Raw genomic sequence first — 23,391 nt, forward strand, 5'->3', positions numbered from 1 at the left:
TGCTCATCCTTCCAATTCCAATGTATATGAAACAAACACAGTACAGAATTTTTTTTTTTTGGGTCACACCCGGCAATATACAGGGGTCATTCCTGGCTCATGCACTCAGGAATTACCCCTGGCGGTGCTCAGGGGACCATATGGGATGCTGGGATTCGAACCCGGGTTGGCCGCGTGCAAGGCAAACGCCCTATCCGCTGTGCTATCACTCCAGCCCCAGTACAGAATTTTTAAGACTTAAAAATAATTTTTTTTCTGACTACTAGATTTTAAACTTTTTTTGAGCCTCTGTAATATTTTCAAAATCTATAATATGGATTGTGGTGGGCCACAGGGATAGTACAATGGGTTGCCTTGTATCATGCCCAACCCTAGTTCAATCCCTGCAACTATGGTGTCTCCTGAATACCACCAGGAGTAGCCCCTAAGCACTGCCCGATGCAGCCCAAGCCACCTTCCCCCAAGAAGAGAAAGGAAAAAAAACATAGACTGTGCTTCATGAATATGAAAAGGACTAAAATAGAACTGCCAATCTAATCTTTACATATAGTCATTCTTTCAGAGATTTTGGTGTAAATTTGTCTCTTCATGATTTAAAAAATATTAGTCCCCTCCCTCTGTGGGCTCCGCACTCCAGTCCTTCCAACAGAGACTAATTTTCTCTACCGTGGTTGGTATCTGCCTACTTGGAGACATGTTTAGAGACATGGTGGTGAAAGTTTTCCTTATTTGAATTGAGCACCTTCAAGTTTACCCCTCCTATAATATTCAAAACTGTGTATATTTAAGAGTGGTGATTCCAGACCCTTTTCATCTACTCCACAGTTGAATTTAATCTTTTACTCCTTACAGAATGAACTGGATAATGTCTCAACTCTTCTCGAAGAAGCAGAGAAGAAGGGTATTAAATTTGCTAAGGAAGCAGCTAGTCTTGAGTCTCAACTACAGGATACACAGGTAATTCTAGAACTGATATGCCTTTTATTGATCATTTTTTTCATCTGTATGCTGGTGAAACATGCAAGTCCTACAATTACATTCTTATCTCCTCTTACTGGTTTTATGCTGTACTTGGGGGCTTTCTGGGTTTTGTAGCATAGTGCTTGGGGGTCATTCCTAATGCTACTTGGGGATTGAACCCAGGTTCCTGCATGCAAAGCTATCTCTCCAGTATCTGTAACTTTTATATGACGTCATAACCAGTTTGATGCACAGAAAATTTCCACCATAGCTGTGATTCAAGGCAGAACCCTTGGTGCCTGTGTCTGGCATCTGCCATGCTGACACAACACTGTCTGGGTTGTAGATTCACCAACTGCTGGTCCTGTTGCACACATGTAGATAGTGGCTGTTTTAAATAAGATACATTATTGGAGAGATAGTACAGCTGGTAGTGCTTGCCTTGCACACAGCTGACCCAGGTTCGATCCCTAGCACCATATCTGATTCCCTGAGCACAGAGCCAAGAATAAACCCTGCTCACTGCTTGGTGTGCCCCCTCCCAAAAAAAAATTTTTTTTTTAATTTTCTTGGTCTCTAGTACATTTTGGTATGTTCTTGCCAGCCCATGTTTCTCCCTTGAACACATGGTATCTATGTCTTTTTTGCTTGTTTGTTTGCCAACTTGCCATTTCAAGCCCGTACTCTCCGTTGAACAGCTTTTTTTCTACTCCAGAGCAGCCCATGTTCTCTCTTGAAACCCATTCCTCTATTTCTCTGCACATCATTCTAAATAAATTTCATTTAATAAAATCTACCCTGCTTCACCCAGAAAATAATACACTATATTATTGAAATTTTATTGCCCTAACCTATAAGAAACAGTCCAATTTGTGAAAAAAAAGGTGAAGCTTATCAAATTGTTAAGATGTAATGAATAATTTGTTAGCAATGTCTTTGGCTTGGATAGAAATTAGGGTAATAATATTGATGGCTTTGAAGTATTGAAGCCCTTTTTTTTTCTTAGTTCTGTTAAACTTTTAATTCAATATTATTTTTTTTTCTTTTATTGAATCACCATGTGGAAAGTTACAAAGGTTTCAGGTTTAAGTCTCAGTTATACAATGCTTGAACACCCATCCCTTCACCAGTGCACATATTCCACCACCAAGAATCACAGTATAGCTCCACCCCGCCCCCCCACACCCCCAGCCCCCCACCCTGCCTGTGTAACTGATAAATTTCACTTTACTTTCACTTTATTTTGATTACATTCAATATCGCAACACAAAACTCACTATTATTGTTTGGAGTTTCTCCTCCCCTAAAGTAGGACTTGATGAAAAGGAAAGCATTTGATAATTTGTTTTCCATTGCTGAGAATGAAGAGATATGAGGTCGAGTGGCCGCACTTGCAGCCGCACCGTTTTGGATGTCTGTATTTTAGTATTTTAGTAACTAAGTCCAGAGGAATATCAGCCAGAAATTGCATCTTTGCAAACTTGTACTTCTCAGCTATTTTATATTCCACATATGAGTGCAATCTTTCTATGTCTGTCTTTCTTTCTGACTCATTTCACTCAACATGATACTTTCCATGTTGATCCACTTATATGCAAATTTCATGACTTCGTGTTTTCTGACAGCTACATAGTATTCCATTGTGTAGATGTACCAGAATTTCTTTAGCCAGTCATCTGTTTTTGGGCACTCTGGTTTTTTCCAGATTGTGGCACTTGTAAATATTCTTATTTAATAATTTTACAGGGATTTACGAATGTCTTTGCCAGCTTCTGGGCTTAGGTGTGAGGATTAAGAGGATAAAATCTAAAAGATAATGGAATAATTAGGCAGTTGATAAGATCAGTGTGCCTTGTTGGGCTTACACTGTGATGAGGCACATCCCAGGTAGTGTGGGTGAAGGAGAAAGGAACATATCACAAATTCTATATGTGTCTTCAAATTCTTCCAAATCTAAGGTCATGAGAAAGACATGTTGACATTTATAGTTCAGAAAAATTAATCTGGGGGGAAAGTATGAAAGACAGACAATTAAGTTATCCAACACTAGAGTTAATCCTGGTGACAAATGCCAGGTGCAGGGGCAGGGAATTTGGTGAAGACTGTAAAAATGACTGATGAAATGTAGGGGATAGAATAGAGGCAGGTATCTAATACCAGCCATGGGTCCCTGGCCTTGGGGCCTTTGGGTGGAATGAATGAATTTCAATACATTTAAGTTACTTTAAGTATTGATTTTATCTTTATAAAAATAAACAGGAGCTTCTTCAGGAGGAGACACGTCAAAAGCTAAACCTGAGCAGTCGGATCAGGCAGCTCGAGGAGGAGAAGAACAGCCTGCAGGAGCAGCAGGAGGAGGAGGAGGAGGCCAGGAAGAATATGGAGAAACAAGTATTGGCCCTTCAGTCTCAGGTATGTGTCCTCTTCAGAAGCTGCGGTGGCCTAGTTCTGCATATTCAACAGCTCATCTCTCTGCTATGCTGAATTGTTTCATCTTCCTTTGTGAGGACTAATTAGATTGTACTAAATTAAACTCATTAGTGTTTTTTCCCTTTGATCCAGTCAGAAGCTGATACTGTCCATGCTGGTGATGATGTTAGAAGCATTTAAAATAAAGACATTGACCTTCTTTAACTCTGTATAATTTCAAGCCAGTCATCGTTTAAAACACATAATATTGATTTAGGATGGTATTCACATAGAATAATCATGTTTATCTTTGTTCCTCAAATGCAAAAACCAACTGCATTCTTTAATATTGGTGCGGTGTTTATTTTTCTTTTACATGAAACCTAGTTGACTGATACTAAAAAGAAGGTAGATGATGACTTGGGAACAATTGAAAGTTTGGAAGAAGCCAAAAAGAAGCTTCTAAGGGATGTGGAGGCATTGAGCCAACGCCTGGAAGAAAAGGCTTTGGCCTATGACAAGTTGGAGAAAACTAAGAACCGCCTGCAACAAGAGCTTGATGATTTGATGGTAGACCTAGACCACCAGCGCCAAATAGTCTCCAACTTGGAGAAGAAGCAAAAGAAGTTTGATCAGGTAGGTTCTCTTAGAGCAGTCTCCTAATCTCCAAGACTTCAGGACACACCACATATTTTTCTACTTGCACAGCTCTCACTTTTGTGATTTTGGTTTAAATATTGCTTTATAAAGAAATGTATGCAAGGTTAAGCAGGGGCTGGGCAGATAGTACAGATAAGGTAAGCCTTATAAGTACAGATAGTACAGATAAGCCTTGCATGTGACTGACCCTCATTCCATCCCTGGCACCACATATGGTTTCCCAAGTCCTGCCAGGTGTGACCCTTGAGCACAAGCAAGGAGTAAGCCCTGAGCACTACTGGGTAGCTCAAAAAAAAAATAGATAAAAGCTATACATATTTTTATCAAAATTAATTGGACAAAATTGAGAAGAACAAAGGAATAATAAAAGTAAGAGAGGAGCCTAATAGTACAGTGGGTAGGGCTCTTGCCTTGTAAGCAAAAGACTGGGTTCAATCCATACCATTTCATATGGTCCCCTGAGCACCAGAAGGTATGAATTCAAAAAAAGAAAAGCAAAAATAATCTTGTAGTGGTATTCCATGTAGTGGTCTACATGATTGGGAATTTTAATTTGATAGTTTTTAATATCATTGCCGTTCTAAACAGCTACTAGCTGAAGAGAAGAACATCTCAGCTCGCTATGCAGAAGAGCGAGACCGTGCGGAAGCAGAAGCCAGGGAGAAAGAAACCAAAGCCTTGTCCCTGGCCAGGGCCCTTGAAGAGGCCCTGGAGGCGAAGGAAGAGTCTGAGAGACAGAACAAGCAGCTGCGGGCAGACATGGAAGATTTGATGAGCTCTAAGGATGACGTGGGGAAGAATGTGAGTATCTCTGAGGACTTAGTTCCTTCAAAAGGGAGTTTGGGCCTGTGTGTAAACAAGGGTTCGAATCTTTGGGAAGAGCTGTCAGATTTTCAGTGACTAGGATGAGGGGAGGAGAGCCCTCCCGGTCCTAATTTGCATCCCGTCAGCGGAACTTTTTTAAAAGAACCTCATCACCTGAGTCGCAACTGAGGGCTTTAGGAGCTTTCTCCAGCACGGACTGAGTGAGCAGTGAGGTTGGCGAGGCCCTCATTGTTTCTTAGGAAGACTTCAAAAGCTTTTGGTGGATTATTCGCAGGCTGGAAATTTTCTAGGACAGTGTCTGTTCTTCCATTGTCTGTGCTTCCTGCAAGATGGTGTGTTTGCTCCACAGACTTCCTCTGCATCATGTCTGAATGTCAAGGATGATGAAACAAGCCTCAGCCTGGTAGTCAGGGATAAGGCTCAGCACTTGGCTTTGCCAGTTTTCGTTTTGACCAGGGGTGGCAACTTTCCCTTACTTGCATGAAGCTAAACGACTCCATTAGGAAACCCTAGGAAAACCTCCAGGCTTCTTTTTACCTGTATGAGAAAGAGGTTCATTTTCCCTGGGCTCTGGGCTCTCTTAGCTGTACTGTGAGAAAGGGAAGACTATCCTACCCCTGGCTGAGAGTCTCCTACAGAAATTCTGGCAGTAGCACATTGACAGAAAGCAACAGAAAAATGGCCATGATTATCCAGTGAAATCTGGCGAAAGAAATTCTCCAAATTCAGCTGATTTTATATTCTTAATAGTTCTTCATTATTTTTACTTAAAATAATCAGCAGTCAAGCATTTCATTTGTACCTGTGAAGAGTGCATTGCATAGAGACACACATGCTCATCTTGTGTCAGTAAGTCTTATTCTTGCCCCTGTGAGATTTGACATGGCTGTGAAACCCAAAGGCACCTGTGTATGTCTGCCTAAAGATTTGTTACATGGGGGCAACATGGGTAGAAGTCTAGTCTTTACCTAGAGAGCTAGGTGAAGGTTTGTAATGGGGATTCAGAGGCCTTTCAGGCCTAGTACACCTTAGTATTTCAAAACTGTTACATGTAATTTTCAATATGATTAACCTTTTCCACAGCAAGAAGGGATGGTACTATATCACCTGCTACACATACCGTAGGCAAGTGACATCTCAAAAAATTCCTCTGCTCCCATATTCTTTTTCATTGATCTTGGCTTATAAATATTTCTTAGCTTCAAAGTCTTCATAGAACTGTTTGCTAATAATAAAGCATTTATGAATAAACAATCCAGTCCTGTTATTGAAATCGCAGACTCCAGAATGAGGACTAGCAGCAGCCAGAGAAGGGAAAGGAAAGACTGGGAGATGTGTTGGGAGGTTGCCCAGGGAAGTTGACATGCCATGGATGTCGGGGGCTTCTCTAAAACAGCAAGACTACTGCCTGTGTGCCCCTCCCCACCAACGGTCAACTTTTTCTTGTGGCTTAGGTTCATGAACTTGAAAAGTCCAAACGGGCACTAGAGCAGCAAGTAGAAGAAATGAGGACCCAACTGGAAGAACTAGAAGATGAACTTCAGGCTACAGAAGATGCCAAGCTTCGCCTAGAGGTTAACATGCAGGCAATGAAGGCCCAGTTTGAAAGAGACTTGCAGACCAGAGATGAGCAGAATGAAGAAAAGAAACGGTTGCTGATTAAACAGGTACGTCAAAGGAGGAGTGACTCTGAACAAAGTTACTTACTTTACAGGACCCAGTGTTAGTCCATATCCCGTTTACATTAGAATGGATTTGCTAGTAAATTTAATTTGGTCAATTGATAATTTTTTCTTTATTTTAATATAGTGGTTTTGATTTTGTTTCTCAGTGGCTGCTTACAAACCAAGCATTTTAAAAGTGGGTTACTGATCCAGGTTCTATCCCTGGCAACCCATATGGTCCCCCAAGCACTGCCAGGAGTTATGCCTGACTTCGAAGCCAGGAATAACTACTGAGCATCATCCGGTATAACATGAAAACAAAAATAAATTAAAAAATAAAAGCTCTTAGTGAACTCAAGGGAGGCTGTATTTTGACCCAAGTTCTGTGAGCCTTAAAAATGTGAAAAGAGTCAATCGACATCTGCCAAGGTGATTCTACATTTATCTAGAAATTCAAGTCATTTGTGCTCATTATGCCACCTTTTAGATGAAAACAAAAAAAATTTTTGATGAGTTGTGCATATTTTGAGACAGTCCCTCAAATGTTGGATCTCAGATCTAGTTACTTGTTAAACTTTTCATTCCATTATTATTAATAATTTATTGCTTGAGGATTAATAAATTAGCTTGAACTTAGTACCTTTAAAAAAAACTGTTTCTGTGTGCCAAAACTTTAGAGTCTGCTCAGCAGGGTGCACCCTCTGAAGGCTTGGCCACGGCTGAAGGATCCCTATCCAAGCAGAGCCACTCTTGTGGTGTTGGCTCTGAAGTATCACACTACAAGGGCCTCTTTGAAGGCTGCCTGCATCCCTGGAGGGAACTTTCCCAGCAAGATGTTTCACATCTTTCAATTTTGCTACATCACCTAGACTGTGAGCTTATGATCAGGGACTCTGCCTTCTATATCTTAGCTGTCAGAGGAAATGGTTTCTAGCAGATATTGTTGAAGTGTCTCCTTTAACAAAACCTAACTACTGTGATTCTTGGTGGCAGAGCATAGCACTCCACAAAAACCAGAGCCCTTATCAATGGCAAGCATTATCTGGGTCTAATCAGACATAACCCAATATTGTCCATAGGTGCGAGAGCTTGAGGCAGAGCTGGAGGATGAGCGGAAACAACGGGCGCTTGCTATTGCTTCAAAAAAGAAAATGGAAATAGACCTCAAAGACCTTGAAGCTCAAATTGAAGCTGCAAACAAAGCCAGGGATGAGGTCATCAAGCAACTTCGCAAACTACAGGTACATGCAGCCAACTGCCAGCCCTTAATGTCCTCTGCCCCTGCTGGGATCAAGCATGCAGCTGAAGGCTCACCTGCAGTTGCTCCAGGGAGCACGGTGGAGCTGTTGCCCTCAGTGGTGTGGGACATAAAGATGGCATGTGTATGTCCCCAGTGCCTACAGGACATGCTTGGTCCCACTGAGTGAGTCTTGGAGAGAGCTGGAGTAGTCACCAGGCGAAGCATCTACTATGCTCTTGGGGGTTCAAAACCATGACTTGTTTTGTTCTAGGGGGGGCCTCTCCACATAGTGTTCAAAGGGGTGGGGATCACTTCCAGGGATACTCTGCCAACTAAACCACTGTGTTGAATATTAGAGCCTAAGAATGTGGTGCTGCTCTGCCCTGCAATGCCAGGGGTCAAGGAGGGCCCAGGCACAGGAGTCAGGCACCTTACTATCTCCTCAGTCCCACCCCTAATAATTCTTCCACATGCCACCTGAGGGGCAATGTAATCTTTTCAGTCAGATCATAGCAGATTTAATCATATGTGGCTCAAAAGACATGTAGGTTTTTACTATCACTATGAATAAGTAGCTATTCTTTTTTTACTACTAACAAATTTGTCATTGTATAGGTATATATTTATCTGTTCTTCAGTAGCTAGACATTTGGGTTATTGCCATCTTTTGGCTACTGTAAAGGATGCTGCTAGGAATATGCATGGGTACATTTCTTTGAACAGGTGTTTTCAGTTTTCTTGGGTATACTTAGGAGTGGAACTGCCAAATTAATATGTTAACTTTGAGAAACTGTCAAAACTTTCTACAGTGACTGTATTCCCAGTAGCTATGATGAGGCAATTTTTTCTATTCATCTTTAATTATAGCCATTCCAATGAGTACAAAACATTTCATTGTGGGACCGAACCAATAGTACAATGGGTAAGGCACTTGTCTTGTACACAACAGACCCAGGTTCGATCCCCGGGACCCCACTTCTGAGCCTACCAGGAATAATTCCTGAGCAGAGAGCCAGACTTGAGCACTGAGTAGTCCTGTGTGTAGCCCAAATATGAAAAACGTTTCCCTGTGTTTTTTATTTCATTTTGATTGCATTTCCCTGATGATTTTAATTAATTTTAGACATCTTTTTGTGTGCTTATCGGTCTCGAGAATTCTTTCAATCCAGTGCAATTGAGTTGTCTCTTAATAATTGAGAGCTATAACACTTCTCTATTTTCTGTATCATTTTCTTAGGATTTTTAAATACTTCCATCATCTAGATTTTCTGTTCATTCACTTTATGGTATTGTTTATGGCACAAAGTTTTTATTTTCAACGAAGTTCAGTTTATTTTTCTTTTGTTTCTTGAGCTTTTGTTATCTGAAATGACTACCTACTTGAAAGTTTGTGGAGGGGCAGATAGCACAGCAGCTAAGGCACTTGTCTTGCAAACAACTCACTCTGTTTGGATCCCCAGAACCACATAAGAGCACAGCCAGAAGCATCCCTGAGCACAGAGCCAGAAGTAAGGCCTGAACTTATGCAGGTGTGGCCCCAAAACAAACAAAAAAAATTTTTTTTAATGTTCCAGGAACCAGGGTGATGATATAGTAGATAGGGTATCTCTTTGCACATAGGCATGAACCTGGGTATGATCTCTGGCACCTTACAGGGTTTCCTGAGAATCTCCAGGTATGGCCCAAAGCTAAAACAAAAGTTTCAAAGTTACTGAAGAACTTTATGCTTTTAGGTATTAGTTCACTTGTTTTTGTTATATGGCTTGAGTATAGATCTAGCTTTATTCTTTCGGTTATGAATATCTGTTTACTCCAGCACTGTATAATTTTTTAAATATTTTTATAAAGGTCACACCCCAGTGGAGATGCTACACCTGGCAGTGCTCAGGGGTGATGCAATAAGGAGGATTGAACTCAGGGTCTAGTAGAGGACTGGGTTTGGGAGCATCTCCATTGGAGTACCTCCCTAGCCCCAGCTCCTCTCAACAAAATTCATTCTGTTCTGCAATAAACTGCCGTGGTATTCTTTTCAAAAAGATAGTGTCTGTAGATTTGTGTTTATTTCTAGTCTTTCTCAGTTCTACTCTATTGATCTGTATGTTTGTTCTCAACATTAGTATCAGTTTTGTTACCCTGGCTTTGAAACTAGGAAATGTGACTTCAGCTTGTTCTTCTGTTTCCAGATTATTTTTAACTATTCCTTGCAATTCAGTACTAGTGTTAGCATAAATATCAGTTTCTGTACCCCTCGAACATGAGCTTTGATATCGTGTTGACTCTGTAGATCACTTTGGGAACTACTGCTATCTTAGTTTTAATTCTTCCATAAACATGCCTATCATTTATTTGGGGTTTGTTGTTTTTGTTTGGGTTTTTTTTTTGTTTTTTTTTTTTTTAAGCTTTTTTGGATCACACCCAGCGATGCATAGGGGTTAACTCCTGGCTCTACACTCAGGAATAACTCCTGGCAGTGCTCGAGGGACCATGTGGGATGCTGGGAATCAAACCCTAGTCGGCCACCTGCAAGGCAAACGCCCTACCGGCTGTGCTATAGCTCCAGCCCCTGGGTTTTGTTTTTGTTCTTGGACCACACCCAGCTATGTTCAGGAGTTACTCCTGGCAATGCTCAGAGTCGAAATGGAAAACCAGAAATCAAACACAGGTCAGCTTCAAGTACATGCCCTACCTGCCATACTGTTGCTCCAGCCCCTATTTAGATGTTTTTGTTTGTTTTTTGTTTTTTGCTTTTTTAATTTTTTAGTGATGTTGTACAGTTTTTGGAGCACAAATCTTAAACTTTTTGTTAAATATATACATAAGTATTCCATTCTTTTTAATGCTATTATAAATTGTTTTCTTAATTTTTGCAATGTTTATAATTAGCATGGCTGTGGCTGGGTTCTGGAGGTCTTCGGCTGCTGGAGCTTTGCTCGGGGCAGGGAGGGAAGCTCATCCCATCTCCTCCAAGGGGCCCTGGTGAAGACAGCGAAGCTCGGGGGCAAGAGACTCTGCCCATGTGGTCACCAAAACCCCACCAGGAGTGATCCCTGAGCACAGAGTCAGAAGATCTGAGCAATGTTGGGTGTGGCACAAAAGCAAAAAAAAAAAAGAAAAAGAAGGGGGTACAGGGAATATAGATCTTGAACAATGAAAATAATTTCTTCTGGTAAGTAGAGACTGGCAAGCTCCCCCCGGCGTATTCATATGCCAAAACCAGTAACAATGATGGGTTTCATTCCCCTAACCCTGAAAGAGCCTCCAATGTGGCACCGTTGGGAAGGACGAGTAAAGAGAGGCTGCTAAAATCTCAGGACTAGGACGAATGAGAAGTTACTGAGACCGCTTGAGAAAATTGATGATCAACAGGATGATGAAAAAAAAATAGCATGTAAAATGTTAGTTTTTTGATATAAATCTTTGAGTCCTATAACATTGCTGAACCTGTGTTTTGGTTCTTGTGTTTTTTTTAACTGACTTCCTTATTTCTATACAAGATCATAGTATCTGCAGATAGAGTTTTCCAGTCTAATGTCTTTAACTTTGTTTTGGCCTGATTAGAATTTGACTTAATTAACTAGAATCTTCATTACATTGTTTCCATATAACTGTCATGAGATCTTGCTTTATTGTTGATCTCAGGGGGGGGAGCATTAATCCTTTGACCCTGATATTAGCTGTTGGATTTTCACTGGTGTCTGTTATCAGAGTTGAATTTTCCTATTGTTATAACTTAATGCGTGTGTAATGAAAAGGTGTTAGATTCTATCAAATGCTACTTCCATGTTTACCGAAGTGATCATATTATTAATCCATAGATGTCAAACAAGTCTTGCATTCTTCAGATATGCCCCCACTTAAATCATAAAGTGTGATTCTTTTCATAATGTCTCTGGACTCAGGTTTTTACATATATGTTCATAAGTGATATCTGGGAGAATATATATATATATATATATATATATATATATATATATATAGCCTATCTTTGTCACTTCTATGCCTTTTGGGGAGGGGAGGTGCGAAGGGCTAGAGATTAAACCTAAGAATTCACATGCATAGCCTGCGCCCTACCACCGAGCCATATCCTCAGCCCTTATGTACTTTTATAGTTATCATGATTACTTTCATAATTTAGGGGAAAAACTGTTTAAGAACTAAAAGTGAAAAGTATTCCAAACCTTCTTATTAATAATCCTAGGCTCAGATGAAGGATTACCAACGCGAATTAGAGGAAGCTCGTGCATCCAGGGATGAGATTTTTGCTCAATCCAAAGAGAGTGAAAAGAAACTGAAGAGTCTAGAAGCAGAAATACTTCAATTACAAGAGGTTGGTTTGTTTGCTTTTTACATCAACAAATATTAGCCCCTGAAATTCTTCCAAGATCACTTAAAGATATTTTTATCTTTCTATCCTAGTGTAATTTTATTATCCATTTTTAATATAGTACTAGATCATCTTACCGCTTTAGTTCTATAATTCAGTGATCCTTTTGACACTGCTCAGATATTTTCCTATCTGTGAAAAAAAAACAGAGGAGCTGATTTGTAACTTTGCAGGCCTTTTGTTCATGCTCTTTTCTTATGAAGTATTTATTCACTGTTGGTCAGCATCAGGCTCATGCAGCTGACCTTAGTAATATTAGATTACCTTTTCTACAAAAAAAAAAGACAAGCGTATTTCATTGAATTTCTTTTTTTTCTTTTTTATTTTCATTGAATTTCTAAGTGAATCATCAATTATTCTTTCAATTATCTCAGGTTCTGATCAAAAGTTTGATGTATTGGGGCACATTAATTTTTTATTTTCATAATAGTACAGTTGAACTATAAAGAAGTACATGTATACATTTTATATCATCGTATTCATTTGAGATTTTTGTCTCTTATTGCTTGAGTAAGGTACTCAGTACATCAATTTTCAATCTTTCCTCCTGTCTAATATGTTCATAAATTCTCCCCTCTCCCATGTACTGTTTTTACTGAATCCTATAAAATTTGATAGAATGTGCATTATGTTTAGTGTTGAGAGCTGAACAGCTCCAGTTTGTACAATATGGACAACCTTTTTCCCACATTTACTTAAAAAATATGAGTAAAGTAAAATGTCTAAGATATTTGTAGTTCACCTAACCCTTGTAGATGTCTCCGTAATATCCCTCCAAAATCTCATTTTCCAAAGGGGACCTGCCTCTGGATAGTATCTAAGCATACTCAGCATTCTCAAGTTTTTATAAAACTGAAAGTAATGTCTACCTTCCGGCAAGAGGTATCTAGATACAGAGGCAACAGGCATTTGGGAAGAGATTGATCTAGAAAGCTAGCTCTGCCCTAGCCGATTTATCTTATTTCTTCTTCCCTCAAATACCTTTGATCATCTGGTTCACAGGCCCTAAGTTCCTCTCCTTTCTCCCATGGGTCCCTTAGCCTGCCAGCAATATGCCCAGCCAATGCACAGAGGTCTTGTTGGGCCCCAAAGATAGAACATCGGAGACCAGGCAACAGTGCCAGTGTTTACAGTGCCCATCAGTCAGAAGCCCCCAAGTCATATATGTCTGAAATCTATGACCAGCTTTGTAACTGTGTAAATTGTGTATCTCACTGTGATTCAGTTAAAAAAAATTTTTTTAAAGAAGCCCCCAGGTCAGACCCAGGCATTTGATCTTATTTGTTTTTATCACATCTGGGATTCCTACACTGTCGAGAGTCCTTAGAGCCAGCCAGACCGTCGAAGGGCTAAGCCTGCAGTTTAACATAAGAAGCATAAAACTGATTCCTTCCATGCAGACCTTTTATCCGGCATCGTAAAGATGTTTCAGCCAAATATCCCTCTTTTGGAAGTGGCACCATTGGAATTTGGGACAAGTGATTTTCATCTATGTGGGCCTCAATCTCATTGTTTTCATAAAAGGAGATGGCAGCTTTCAATATTGATTTCATTCTTTACCTAGTTGGGATGAGAAATATGCCATTCTTCTACCTGTTGTGAGTCTTTGTCCCAAGGAGAAATGTGAAGTCGTTTTTATCAAGCAGTTCTTCCTCTTTACCCTGAATCCAGGCACTGTTCTCGGAGCTACTGCCAGTCCTCCCCTTTGGAGAGGCCCCGAGGTAGAGCAGACGCCTGTTCTCTATGCCAGTGTTCTTCAGCCTTTCTATTCCTGATACTGACACCTATCCTGTGTGCCAGTCCACAAGCAGGCAGTTGCAACCATTACACACCAGTGGTTTTCAGTCTTCCTGCCCCGCAGGCCAGGAAGTTCAGGCGAGTGGTTGCAGACCTCCTGCTCTTGCCACCTGGGGCCACATCCATCCACCACCAATTTTCTGGTGCCTTGCTATGCATTGGTGAAATTAGCCCCATTCTGAGTCTGAATAGAAGTTGTATTTATGAATAAGAAATAGCAGCTTCCTATAGAGGACAGGAATATAGCAAACTGGCATTTTCAGCTGTGTGTGTGTGGAGCCCCTGGGGCAAGGTGGCCAGACTTCAAGCAATGTCAGATTTCAAATTTAGAAACACTTATCACAGTCAGAGCTTAAGTCAAATTCTGAACTTCTTTAGGAACTTGCTTCATCTGAGCGAGCCCGTCGACACGCAGAGCAGGAGAGAGATGAGCTGGCAGACGAGATCGCCAACAGCGCCTCTGGCAAGTGAGTCTCCAGGCAGCAGGTGGAGAGGAGCAGTTGCTGAAAAGCAGCGGTGGTCCCCATGGCCTGGGGCGTGCCTGCTGGGCTGGGAAAGCTGGGGCCGCACCCTGCATGGAGGAGTCAGTAACTGCTCTGATCACCTGCTCAGAGCTTGGGGAGATGAACCTCCAGACTCCCTCTGCCGGCTGTGCACACATAGCTGTGAAGTATACTTGGTTCCAAGAGGCCAACTCTTCACTTTCACACTTACTAGGTTCCACAAGCGGATTCCTTTTCTGAAAACATTTTTTCATAAGATCCTTTTATTCAGTCGTTTGCCCATTTAGTTACCACATTGAGAGCTTGTTCATTGTGGTCTTTTTCTAGCATTGCTGTAATGAGGAGTTGGAATTTTTGGCAGCGATTGGAAAAAAGCAGTAGTCGAAGGGAATGCCAGGGTCGTTTTGTACTTAGAAAGCTCCTATCTGTGCAAAGAGAGAGGGAGGCAGCAGGGAGGTCATCTGAAAGGTCAGCAGTGGGAACGGCAAAGGATGAGAGCACCTGGACTGGGGAGGGAGGCCTGGGGATATGTCAGTGGCTTATCTGGACTGCAATCAGTAGGATGTGTTTGGCAGACTGGGACCTGGTTATAGGGAGAAGGACAAAGGCAAGAATGTTGCTGGGTGGAGTGGGTGAGGGTGCCCTGCCTAGCTTTCTGAAACCCCTGAGAGTTGGTGTTGAGCAGCAACTTCTCGGCCCCGCCAGGTCTGCACTGCTGGATGAGAAGCGACGTCTGGAGGCACGAATCGCACAGCTCGAGGAGGAACTCGAAGAGGAGCAGAGCAACATGGAACTGCTCAATGACCGCTTCCGCAAGACCACACTCCAGGTGACCTCACAGTTGCCGGACCCTTGGCAAGGGCTGTGCTGCCCCTCGGGCTCCGTTCACTCAGTCCCTCCCTCCTCTCCAGGTGGATACGCTGAATGCAGAGCTAGCGGCCGAGCGCAGTGCTGCCCAGAAGAGCGACAATGCTCGCCAGCAGCTGGAGCGGCAGAACAAGGAGCTGAAGGCCAAACTGCAGGAGCTGGAGGGCACCGTTAAGTCCAAATTCAAGGCCACCATCTCAGCCCTGGAAGCCAAGATCAGCCAACTGGAGGAGCAGCTGGAGCAGGAAGCCAAGTAAGACAGTTTGCTGCTCTCGACTGAAACTTTCTGTATTTCTGCTACAGACCAGGTCCAGGCTCAGCCTGGGTCAGACAAAAACAGGGAGCTCCCTGGCCCTCAGGAAGCTTCCATGGCATGGAAGAAATGCCAGTATGGGTACACAGACTGAGCGAGGGATGGTCAGAGCCTTTGAGAAACTGGTCTTGCCTTCAGCTCCCCCTAGACTGAACTGAAGGCTACTCAGGTATGCCCCAGGGTTTCCAAAATGGTGGAAATTTACACTTCTACCAAAAGCCAGTTTTCCTAAGTTGGTGGCATTCTATGAAATGCTTCCTTAACAAAGAAAAGCAACACTACAGAAACAAAACTTTCATCCCCAAGTGAGGACCTGTTTAACATTCCCCATTCTGTCGCACTGCAGCTTGGGTGGGGGTTTATGACATTGGGATCAGCTTGCCCCAGCCAGAGCAGACCTCCAGACTCGCCACTTTGTAGGTAGCTGGAGACCCAGTCACGGAGGGCTCGTGTTCAAGAGTCCAGCCAGTCCTCACCCAGCATTCTATACTCCCTGCTCTGCTGCGTGCACGTAGAACAAGGATTTATGCCTAATCTTAATCAACATTATACCTTACCTCAGCTGACTCATCACTTATCTTTTTATGATATTTTTCAAAGGGAAAAAGAATTTTGTTTTCAATGGAGTTCCTTAAATAACTCTCCTTCATATGGAAGTATGTATGCCTCCAGAAACATGGTAATTGTTAGATTGTACGGGATTTTATTTTGTTTTCAATTGTCAGTAAATTTTAGTTTCAATGAGTTTTTTGGGTTTTGCAGTGCAAGAAGTTAAACCCAGAGCCTTCTCCATGCATCCCCCACCTGGCAGTCAGCAAATTTTAAATTGAAATGTATTATTTTATACTTTATACTGTTTTGTTTTTAGGTAATCTGAGAAACCAGCAAAGGCTTATATTTTAAGAGTCTTCACTCACTGTGACAGGTGGCTTATGTGACATGATTTTCTGTCTTACCTGTTTATGTAGGAAATAACTTTATCAATATTAAAATATATCAAATACGATCCATATTATGACCAGAAGGAGAAACTTTCTAGGCCCTGGAAACTATTTCAATATATGTTACCTTCCAGATGGAAAAAAAATTTTTTTAAACTGTTTTCCATTTTCAAAAGGGAACGAGCCGCTGCCAACAAACTAGTGCGTCGTACTGAGAAGAAGCTGAAGGAAATCTTCATGCAGGTTGAAGACGAACGCCGTCATGCAGACCAGTATAAGGAGCAGGTGAGGGGGGAGGCAGCGCCGCATGAGCATGGCTTCCACCCAGGAGCACCTTAGAAAGGAGACTTGTTACAATTTGGCTAAGAAAATGTCATTTGAGGGGCTGGAGCAATAGCACAGCAGGTAGGGCGTTTGCCTTGCACGCGGCTGACCTGGGTTCGAATCCCAGCATCCCATATGGTCCCCCGAGCACCGCCATTCCTGAGTGCATGAGCCAGAAGTAACCCCTGTGCATTGCCGGGTGTGACCCCCCCCAAAAAAAAAAGAAAATGTCATTTGAAACTTCATTCTGATGCTAATTACTATCAGGCACCCATGGGTGCCAGGGCTGCTAAATGTGTTCCTTGGAGGCGTCAGACTTAGGAAGGTCCGCAAGAATATGTTGCAGGGCTTTATACCATCTAGCCCATCTAGAGATTATACCATGTTTAATCCGCTAAACTGCAGGATTCTTGAGTGTAAAGATTCTGAGTATTCATCCACTCCATACCTCAAATGCATTGGCAAAGATGGTCCGATGCAGTAGCAACGGTGACCTGAATAGGCATCAGGGAGGGTTTGTGTGTCTGTGTCCGTGTATGTTTGTATGTGTGTCCATGTGTTCAGATGGAGTAACGATGGTGACCTGAATAGGCATCAGGGAGGGTTTATGTGTGTGCGTCCGTGTGGTGTTGGGGCTCAAATTAATGCTTTGAGAAATTTCCCTGGCTTTCAGGAGTGTGTGTGTGTGCGCATACGCACGCACATTCGTGTGGTGTTGGGGCTCAAACTAATGCTTTGAGAAATCTCCCTGGCTTCCAGGATTTTGGTTTTGGAGAATCAAGAGCAACAGGAATTTAAGCTGTGGTTGGGTGTCCATTGGCTATAACCATGCTTTCCCTCTGGCTCTCTTCCCTCTGCCATGAGGATACTTGCCAGAGTGGACACAGGAGGGAAGGGGCAGACAAAGGTAGTGTGAGTCTCTCATCTTGTCCACCTCAAGATGTGACTTATGTGGTGGACATCTTGAGGTGGACAAGATGAGAGACTCACACTACCTTTGGCCCAAATTCCTCTCTTCTTTCTCTGCCCTGTTGAAGGCCTCTGTTTTCCCCTCCCATTCTTGCATCACAACTGGCAACCCTAAATGGAGTTTTGGGTGAATATGAGCTGGTCAGTCATTGTATAGCATCCAGAGTGGGCCTCTTAGTTGGCTCTTCCAAAGTAAAAAGTAATTTTGAAATTGAATGAAAGTAGAGTATCTAGAACATCTAGATTCAGAGATGTGAAAATAAATTCTTCCTGGGGCTGGCGGTTACCTACACTGTTGAATCTTTTCTGCTCGGGGAATAATAATTCTTTCATAATCCCATCCATCACTCCTATGGAGATACCAAACTCTTCTCTTCCTGTAGAAAATCATGGGTAAAATAGGGGTTTTGTTTTTTTTTTTTTCATTAGGCATTAGCTTTGCATGTCAGGTGACACACAAGACTATGTGTGCATGTGAGTGTGCGTTAGCTGAGGGGCAGAGAGCTGTACCCAAATTCTCAGGGTGGCAGCATCTCTTACCAGTGTGTTTGACTTGGTTTATATATATTCCTCAAGATGGAGAAAGCCAATGCCAGGATGAAGCAGCTGAAACGCCAGCTGGAGGAAGCAGAAGAAGAAGCTACACGTGCCAATGCATCGCGGCGTAAACTCCAGCGGGAACTAGATGATGCCACTGAGGCTAATGAGGGCCTGACCCGTGAGGTCAGCACCCTGAAGAACCGGCTAAGGTGAGTGACCCTGGAGACTTATGTGAGAGGCACTGAGTCAAACAGAATCTGCACCCAAAGCTTGCCAAAACAGCTGCATGTGGAGGGTTTTACTGGTCTGAAGGTTTTCTTAAGACTCGTATCTGGAGACCTGAGTGATAGGACATCAAGTTAGGACATTTGCCTTGCATGCAGAAGACCCAGGTTTGATCCCTGGCACCACATATGGTCCGAGCCTGCCAGGAGTGGAGTAAGCTCTGAGCACTGACAGGTGTGGCCCAGAAACAAAGAAGATTCGTGTACAGTTCTTGCTGTTAAGTCAGTTCCTCTATCCATTCAGGTTTTCTGGCCTTTAATAAGAGAAGAATAAAATTCTTTCTCACTCATTACTAGACTATGTGCATTCAAAACATGAGGCTTGAAAATAGCCTAAGCTAAATGAGAAATATAGGTTAGTTAGCACCAGTGTTGGTAAACTTTCTATAGACCAAATTCATGTCCTGCTTTTGTATACATTGAGCTAAAAGATTGTTTAAGAAGGGCAGTTAAACGCCAAGAGCGGGGACAAAAAGAAAGACAGTACCGTGGGTAGGGCACTTGCCTTGCATACAGCCCACCCAGGTTCAATCCCTGGCATTCCATATGGTCCCCCAAGCCTACCAGGAGTGATCTCTCAGTGTTGAGCCAGGTATGCCCCCCCCCCATGAACAACAAAAAAAAAAAAGAGAGAGATTAAGCTCATAAATCCACAAAAAAATATTTGGTTCATCTTTAACATTTCTGTCAGACAGCGTGTGTTGATTCTAGCCAACCCCAGTTCTCTGAGGCCTTCCTGAGAACACTATGTTCAGCACTTCTCACCCCCAGGGTCACAGGTGAAAAATCACAGGGGGCCACACATGAAACTAAGGAACCAGCCAATAGGAGTGGGGGAGGGGCTGGGCACAGGATGGAAATAAGGTCAGAAAAAGGTTGAGAAAACTGTGCCAGCTGATATTCGTGGACAGACAGGAGAGCAGGTGAAGTTGCACAGTCTTTCCTGCTCACCACAAGTCTCCCCCATCCCCCACCCCACCCCCACCCTTGGTTGATTGTCCTTAGGCAGGCCACAAAAGCGAAGTTCTGAACCTCAGTCCCAACCTTTACCCACACATCTCTGCTTTGTTCTCTCCAGGCGGGGTGGCCCAATCAGTTTCTCCTCAAGCCGATCTGGCCGGCGTCAGCTACACATTGAAGGGACTTCCCTGGAGCTCTCAGACGATGACACAGAAAGTAAGACCAGCGATGTCAATGAGACACAGCCACCCCAGTCAGAATAGAGTCACAGGAAGCAGGTGGAGGCAATACAGTGGGACACGAAGAAACTCACCCAGCACCAGCCTGCCTCGGGGCCTCCTAGAGATTGAGGAACCAGGCAAGCTGTGGGATTCCTTACTGAAAGATCTAATGTGTCTTAAGGCCTTCAGGCCTAAGCTTACTGTATTCTGCTTCAGATTTAGGTACAATTGCTCCCAAATATATATATATTTATATATATATACAATACACTAAACATTACACATATTAAACAGATTGTCTCTTCATTGCATCTATTTTCCATATATTCATCGAGACCATTTTCTAATATGTGTTAAGAAGAGAACTCTTTTTCAAACAAACTCCAGACCCTTGTTGCCACTGGGTTAATGGGGCAGCCCCGTGGCCGTTGTCCAGTCACTCTGCATGCTCTCTGTCATAAGGACAGGTGACTTAGTTCTGTGTTCATGTGGCCCCCAACTCCTCAGCCACATAAGTCTCTTAGAACATTGTGGAAACTAAATTGCATTTCTATTTCTCATTTCCTGCAAATAATGATCAACACTATTTCAGTGAGCAAACTGTGAAAGGGGCTTTGGAAAGATTAGGGAGGGGTAGGTTAGACTGGGGAAAGCAACATCTGCTTGGGATTACCGTGCCTGTCTCCCTCACATTGGTGGTGTCCCCACACCGATTCATGTGAACTGTCCTGGACCAGGGCTGCTCTGCACATAGCTGGCACCGCAGCAGTCCTCGGCTGGCTTCCCAAAAGTTGCCAGACCTCTGGCTCTCCCAGCGTTCTGCTGGCTCAGGAGCAAGCAGTTGTGGGACCCTCAGCAGGAGTTAGTGAAAGGCCCTCCCTTGCTCGCCAGGCTCTCATGCTGACCTTGCAAATTCAGCCGCTGCTTTGAGCCCAAAATGGCAATACTGGTTTTGTGTCAGATACTTGTTCCAAGTTTGTTGATGAGGCTTACTGAACCTCAGAAACAGGTGCCATCTGCCTGAATGTTGACATGCCAGTAGATGTGAATCCTCTTCATTTTTCCTTTTCCCTTCCCTCTGGACAGTGTTATAGTGAACATATTTAGCATTTTGTTTTTGGTTTTTAGTTGAGCAACTGACATTACAGAAAGTGCCTTAGACACTACAGTACTAAGACAATGTTAAATATATTATTTGCCCCTATAGCAATTTAATGTATTACGTTTTGACTGTGCTCCATATCATGTACCTCTCTAGTCAAAGTGGTATTATAAACATTCAGTGACAATGAATCAGTGTTAATTATAAATCCTAGATCTTCTGATACATGCTTGAAAACACAAACCGTTTGGGTTAAAAGCTTTAACATCTGTCAGGAAGAATTTGTCATGTGGGTTTGGAATCTTTGGTTTCCCCTCCACCCCTTTATGAATTGTACTGGCTGTTGACCACCAAACACCTACCTGACTGCAAATATCTTTTCTTGTATTCCCATATTTCTAGACAATGATTTTTGTAAGACAATAAATTTATTCATTATAGATATTTACGCCTGTTTTGTTTACTTGGAGGAAAAAGCACCCGTTGAGAATAAACAGACCTCAATAAACAAAAATGATCATGTGAACATGGAATATTTTTTTTCACCTTGTTCTTGATTTTCCCGTCATCTGGTTAATGATTGAGAGCTAGTCTTCAAGCTCACTTTTCCTGTGAATTACACTCCCAGAAACTGCTGGGTGATGAGCTAATAATTCTCTGACCAGTGAGCCTGGAGATGCACCAAAAAGGAAGAGACTGACTGGGACTAGAGATCCAACTGCTGACAGAGCAGATACAACCACAGAAAATAGGGCCTTTAGGAGAATTCAGGTCTCTAATGAAGTTCCTTACAGAGTTTGAGTAATTAAAGAGTTCAAGTATCAGATATTTGGGAGCAGGATACATAGTAAAAATGCATTGGAAAATTTAAAAAATAAACAATTTTTAAAAATTAAAATTAAAAAAATGCATTGGAATGATTCAGTATTGACTTCTCTAGTTAATAAGGATGAGCACCCACAAAAGGCTGGTGGGGGCTAGGGGTTACGAACCTATAAAATCTTGTTTTAAAATGCTGATTCTTTATTTTTAATTCCATACCCTTGGTCTGGTTCTGGTAGTACCAATTGTCAGGCTACTTAGAAGTGGCTGGGATGTAGAAAATGGGCAAATGTTCTCCTATGTTTGTGGGGGATGGGGCAGCAGTTGTTTCATAAGTGTCCTTCACCTATCCAGTCATATTTGTGAAATTCAGAGGTTTCTCCTCAAAAAACTTCCCTGATGCCTGATTTAAGCTATATTAATGCCATACTGCTGGTCAGGATCTAACCATGAGCCAAGAACCTTTCTTCACTAAACTCATTACATCTTTATTGTCATAAGAAAAAAAGAAGTAGTTCATAAAACACTGGTACAAGGAAGATGGTTAAGAGGGTCTGTGAATGTGACAGACTCATGCAGCTGGCCAGCTTCACCCTGTAGGCGTCTGATGAGTTCAGACAAACCTTGGGAAAACCTTGAGCTTTCAGAGGTGAAACAGAAGAGATGAGGCTCTGATGGGGACTTTGAATCAGAGCTGGAATGTTAAATGCCTTAAACACAACATGGAAACTTTTTTATTTATTTTTTATGGGAACTTTTTTAAATGTAGAAGTTCCAGAGAACTGTTCTAAACTGTTTCTCATCATAGGTATTCAAGTCAATTTGAGTAATCAAACAAAATCAAAGAAAATCATGACTCCAAAATAGTCAAGTTGCAGTCTTTTCATTTATTTTAATAAGGCTGTAGTTAGTATATTCATATCTATGATCTCAATGGTCATTTCTACATTAATATGTGCACATTAATATAGCCCTCCAGTATCCTGTGATATCATAAGTCATCCTGACCCTTCCATCATCAGACATTTTACTGCTACTGAGACTGACTTTATTCATTTTTACTATCAAAGCTTTTTTTCCAAAAGGTTTTTTTAAATAGCTTCTATTAGACTGATTCAAGACTGACAATAATTTAATGATCCAATTTGTATAAAAAAACGCGTATCATTATTCCTCTAAATTCTAGGTTACACTGGGATTTATAGCAATTTTTCCTAGTTAAAAAACTATTAAGACTACTGCCTACTGACAGGGAAGAACAGGGCTCTAAGCTAATCCAGGTGTCCCTTACTTGCTTATCCAAATAAGTGCCCAGGTCTGCAAGCCTCCTGCAAATTATGACAGACGAAAGATCTCCATATTCAAATATGGCAGCAGTCAGACTTATCAGAAAACCTTATAAGGTAAACTAACCTATTAGAAAACACCCCATAAGGTACTCCTGAGGGTACAGAGATGGACCATGGAACAAATTACGGGCTTATATAGCATAAATTTCAGTTGCACTACCTTACAAAGGAAGTCTGTTATGTTACTCAACTGATATTAATGCTTTTCTTTGAAGTGGGGTGGGTTCTGATTTCTCACATTATTTTTCTAAAATGCT

General features: G+C 42.0%; 1 protein-coding gene across 7 annotated transcripts in view; it reads left to right on the forward strand.

Moving 5' to 3' along the window:
• Window positions 1-21,407, forward strand: part of MYH10 (myosin heavy chain 10) — a 169,525-nt gene extending 148,118 nt beyond the window's left edge. For 6 of the 7 annotated variants that reach the window (XM_055133893.1, XM_055133889.1, XM_055133888.1 and 3 more), the window contains 13 exons: window positions 853-957; window positions 3,220-3,372; window positions 3,757-4,005; window positions 4,618-4,830; window positions 6,309-6,521; window positions 7,598-7,759; window positions 11,957-12,085; window positions 14,318-14,406; window positions 15,148-15,271; window positions 15,354-15,562; window positions 16,740-16,848; window positions 18,433-18,605; window positions 19,759-21,407. In XM_055133893.1, coding sequence (XP_054989868.1) covers window positions 853-957; window positions 3,220-3,372; window positions 3,757-4,005; window positions 4,618-4,830; window positions 6,309-6,521; window positions 7,598-7,759; window positions 11,957-12,085; window positions 14,318-14,406; window positions 15,148-15,271; window positions 15,354-15,562; window positions 16,740-16,848; window positions 18,433-18,605; window positions 19,759-19,903 — 2,073 coding nt within the window. In that variant the 3' untranslated portion in view covers window positions 19,904-21,407. Of the gene's footprint in view, window positions 1-852; window positions 958-3,219; window positions 3,373-3,756; window positions 4,006-4,617; window positions 4,831-6,308; window positions 6,522-7,597; window positions 7,760-11,956; window positions 12,086-14,317; window positions 14,407-15,147; window positions 15,272-15,353; window positions 15,567-16,739; window positions 16,849-18,432; window positions 18,606-19,758 lie in introns of those variants that run through there. The other variant, XM_055133894.1, reaches the window with a different exon arrangement.
• Window positions 21,408-23,391: the final 1,984 nt, after the last annotated feature.

This window comes from Sorex araneus, chromosome 3 (assembly GCF_027595985.1).
Source record: "Sorex araneus isolate mSorAra2 chromosome 3, mSorAra2.pri, whole genome shotgun sequence".
Lineage (NCBI taxonomy): Eukaryota > Metazoa > Chordata > Mammalia > Eulipotyphla > Soricidae > Sorex > Sorex araneus.